General features: G+C 27.7%; 1 protein-coding gene across 1 annotated transcript; it reads left to right on the forward strand.

The window, feature by feature from the left end:
* Positions 1–2148: 2148 nt before the first annotated feature.
* LOC105627288 (interferon-inducible double-stranded RNA-dependent protein kinase activator A homolog) lies at positions 2149–3258 on the forward strand. The gene is made up of 2 exons (XM_012208573.1): positions 2149–2508; positions 2593–3258. The coding sequence occupies exons 1-2, from the start codon at positions 2164–2166 to the stop codon at positions 3256–3258; spliced, it is 1011 nt and encodes a 336-aa protein (XP_012063963.1). The 5' UTR covers positions 2149–2163.
* The last annotated feature ends 306 nt before the right edge of the window (positions 3259–3564 follow it).

Genomic DNA, 3564 nt, shown 5'->3' on the forward strand with positions numbered 1-3564 from the left:
TTATCCAATCACATTTTACGTGCGTCTTTATGAACAAATGCGATTGGATAATTTTCTTTATGCATATGTTTATGCGGCTATGCAAGTTGTGGATGTAACTTAATACGTACATGCAGAAAGAAACCTGAGAGAGGACATGACGGCTCAAAATCTATAACTGTAAAATGCTGCCGCGCACTACTACCCTCTGACAAAGTGAATATAAACTGTATAGCAACGTCCACTTTGTCAGAGGATAGTAGCGGCAGCATTTTGCAGTTATAGATTTTGAGCCGTCTCATGTCCTCTCTCAGGTTTCTCTCTGATTATACTGTGCTAAAACGTCAGAACACTTTCTTTTCGATGAATTTCGGAACGCAGCATACTCATTGAACAATTGGTTCTTTCTCATAGATACTCAAGCTGTAATAGTAATAGAAAAATTATATAACATAAATATATCCATATTTAATGTAATCTTTATATCCGTACTTTATGCCAGATATATTATTTTAACGCATATAAAACGTAAATAAAACAGGGAACATAGACTTTTACATAACACATCAAAGTCTTTATTTTCTATCTTTTCATAAAATAAAGAACTCTGATTGATGGTTGATTTTCTTATGCTTCATGTTTTATGCGTTATGCAAGAATGCTTCCCGTTTAAAAGTTAGCAGTGTCGGTAAAATGATACGTTGATGTCGTTAGTGTAAAAACTTCCAAGAGTCACCACACGAAAGAGGAATGGCCGTTCTCAGGTTTTTCTCTAAACTTGTAATGTATTTCTATCGGTAGATTATTAGATTTTAGATTCCTGTAAATTGTTTCTTAATTCTTGCAGCAGTGTCATGCTCACATTTATGGTTACACGTCGAAAACCTATACTAACAAATCATTATGCGATATTGCCATTAATTGAAGCAATTTTACATCTCTCACTTCACATTAAAAAAGGTATGTACGAGAAACACGTAATATAATATATATTTCTTGATTATTGAGAGCATAATTACGGTTATGACTCACTTATTGTATGCATATAATATATTTATGTATATCATATATGTATATAAATATATACATATATATATACATATATATATATACATATCTACATGGGCTGTAATCTAAAATGTATTGTCAATACTGAAAATCTATAATGCATATAACGTAAATTATAGATTTCCAGTACTGGCAGTAATTTTTGGAACACACCTTTATAATATATAATATTGATTTATAAATTTACATGCTATATTGTTTATTTTATCTTCAAAATTTTTTCAAAGTTACTATTTCCTTGTTATTACATTTGCTTGCGATTGTATTTTTTTGTATTCTTTTTCTTTCTACATTTGTAATAAAATGGATATATGTTCAAAATTTCTAAAGAGAAAGAGAAAAGATAAAAACCAAATAAACAGATCTCTGTTTTGATAAAGTTAAAGTAGTTGATCTTTTTATAAAATTAAAGCAATATCTTTACTGGAAGTAAAATGTAAAGTACAATTATGAGGTGCTACAAATATTTTGCATCCTTTGGTGTATTTCATCCATTATAACATTTGTGTCAAATTTAACACATTGTAAGTATCACAAACAGTCCATTCAAATTTATGTTAATTTAATACAAAATGAATATGTTACAAGGTAAGATATAAATATCATTTAAAAACTAAACATAAAAAAGAGATATACTAAACAGAGAGAGTTTGCAAACAAACTATGGAAACATTTTTTTCAGTTGACATTTATGCTCTCTCTATGTTAAGTTAATACATATTATATTCATTCATCTTAGAATTTATATTTGTAAAAATATTATTTTATGTGTTATTTGTTTACTTATTTATAAAATGTTATTTTAATAATAACAAATGTTGGATCAATTTAACACAAACTATTTAAATAACATAATTGTATTATGTTAAAATAACATTTAAATATATTAAAAAATTTAACAAAATATTAACAAGGACTTATGTAGGCTATTTCTAACATAAATAGGAAATATTTTTTAATGTGTAAATTTAATGTTACAACAAGTTATGAATTCATTAAAACTGTAAGTATAACTATTATTTTCAGAATAATTTTTTGTTTGGATACAAGTAGATACGGATAAGTAACTGCAATAAATTATTGAAAATTAGAAAACAAACTTTTAATTTGATCAACATGAGTAAAACACCTGTTTCCATCCTCCAAGAGATGATGGTAAAGCAAGGTATGATACCTGATTATGAATTGATACATGATGGTGGAGGCCGTCATGTAAATACTTTTACATATCGAGTTACATGCGACAGTCTCAGTGCAACTGGTACAGGTCGTTGTAAAAAAGATGCGAAACATGAAGCAGCTAAAGCTATGCTAACCGAGATTGCTGCACATAGAAATTATCCGCAGTTACCAGCTGCTAATACACCAACAGTATCTCCGCCAAAATCACCATTTCATTCTGCTCCTCTTCCACCAAAGATAGCAAATATACCTTTTGTTAACGCCGTAGGTGAATTGCAGGTAATTATTTTTTATCTTAAATTTATATAATTACTGTTATAGTCACATGTATCTATTGATTTATTTATCATCATGTTTTTTCAGGAACTTTGTGCTGAGAATAATTTACATGAGCCAAAATATATTCTAATCCAGGATATTGGACCACCACATGCTAAAATTTTTACCATTCGATGTAAAATGTCTAATTTTGAAGAAGATGGAATAGCAACTACAAAGAAGCAAGCAAAACATGATGCAGCGAAAAGAATGGTGGATAAAATAAAGAGTCTTATGAATAAATCGAAAAATAAAGAAGATTCTTCAAACTCTTCTATTACAACTATTGATACTGATACAATGAATAAAAATGCAGAAGAACGCTATCGCACATTGATCAAATCGAGAAAGATTAACTTGGGTCTTAAATTAGCAGATTACCACACTTATTGGAGAGATTCCTTGGAGACAGATAAGCGTGATAAAATATTACAACAATTGGAATGTGTTTTCCCCAATGAAATGATTGACATTGACTACATTATCGAAGATGATATAATGGAAAAGATATCTCAATTAGAAACCATACTGTCAGAGATTGATATAACAATTAATATGAACGATATTACTTCAGATAAATATTATGTAAAATCAATACAGCTTAATACTTGTCCTCTTCTCACACAATTTGGTATGGGCAGGAATAATTTGGAAGCTTCTTGGGAAGCATTATCCCGAATCATACAATCTATTAAATTACTTTTATCGTAGAATAAAAAATGTTAAGATTAGAAATAAATAATACAAATCAAATTTTACATTGTAATTTTATTTAGTATATGAAATGTTTTTTTATTTTTATAAAACCTAAATTGATCTTATATGCAAAATTACAAAAAAAATTATATTTTATTATGAATTATCTTAAATTTTGAAAGTAGAAAATATTTTCGTTTTTATATTTTTATAATATAATTAATCTAATCGCAAAAGGCTGTTATTATTTGTGATTTATATAAGATATATACTTATAGGATGTATACTTATATGTGTGTACATATATATATATATATATAT

The sequence above is a fragment of the Atta cephalotes genome (genome assembly GCF_000143395.1).
Source record: "Atta cephalotes unplaced genomic scaffold scaffold00008, whole genome shotgun sequence".
Taxonomy (NCBI): domain Eukaryota; kingdom Metazoa; phylum Arthropoda; class Insecta; order Hymenoptera; family Formicidae; genus Atta; species Atta cephalotes.

Excerpts from the sequence above, each read along its gene's own strand:
- LOC105627288 (XM_012208573.1), top strand. The coding sequence starts at position 2,164 with ATGAGTAAAACACCTGTTTCCATCCTCCAAGAGATGATGGTAAAGCAA. Across the intron at positions 2,509-2,592 it reads ACGCCGTAGGTGAATTGCAG|GAACTTTGTGCTGAGAATAA; the intron begins GTAATTATTTTT and ends ATGTTTTTTCAG.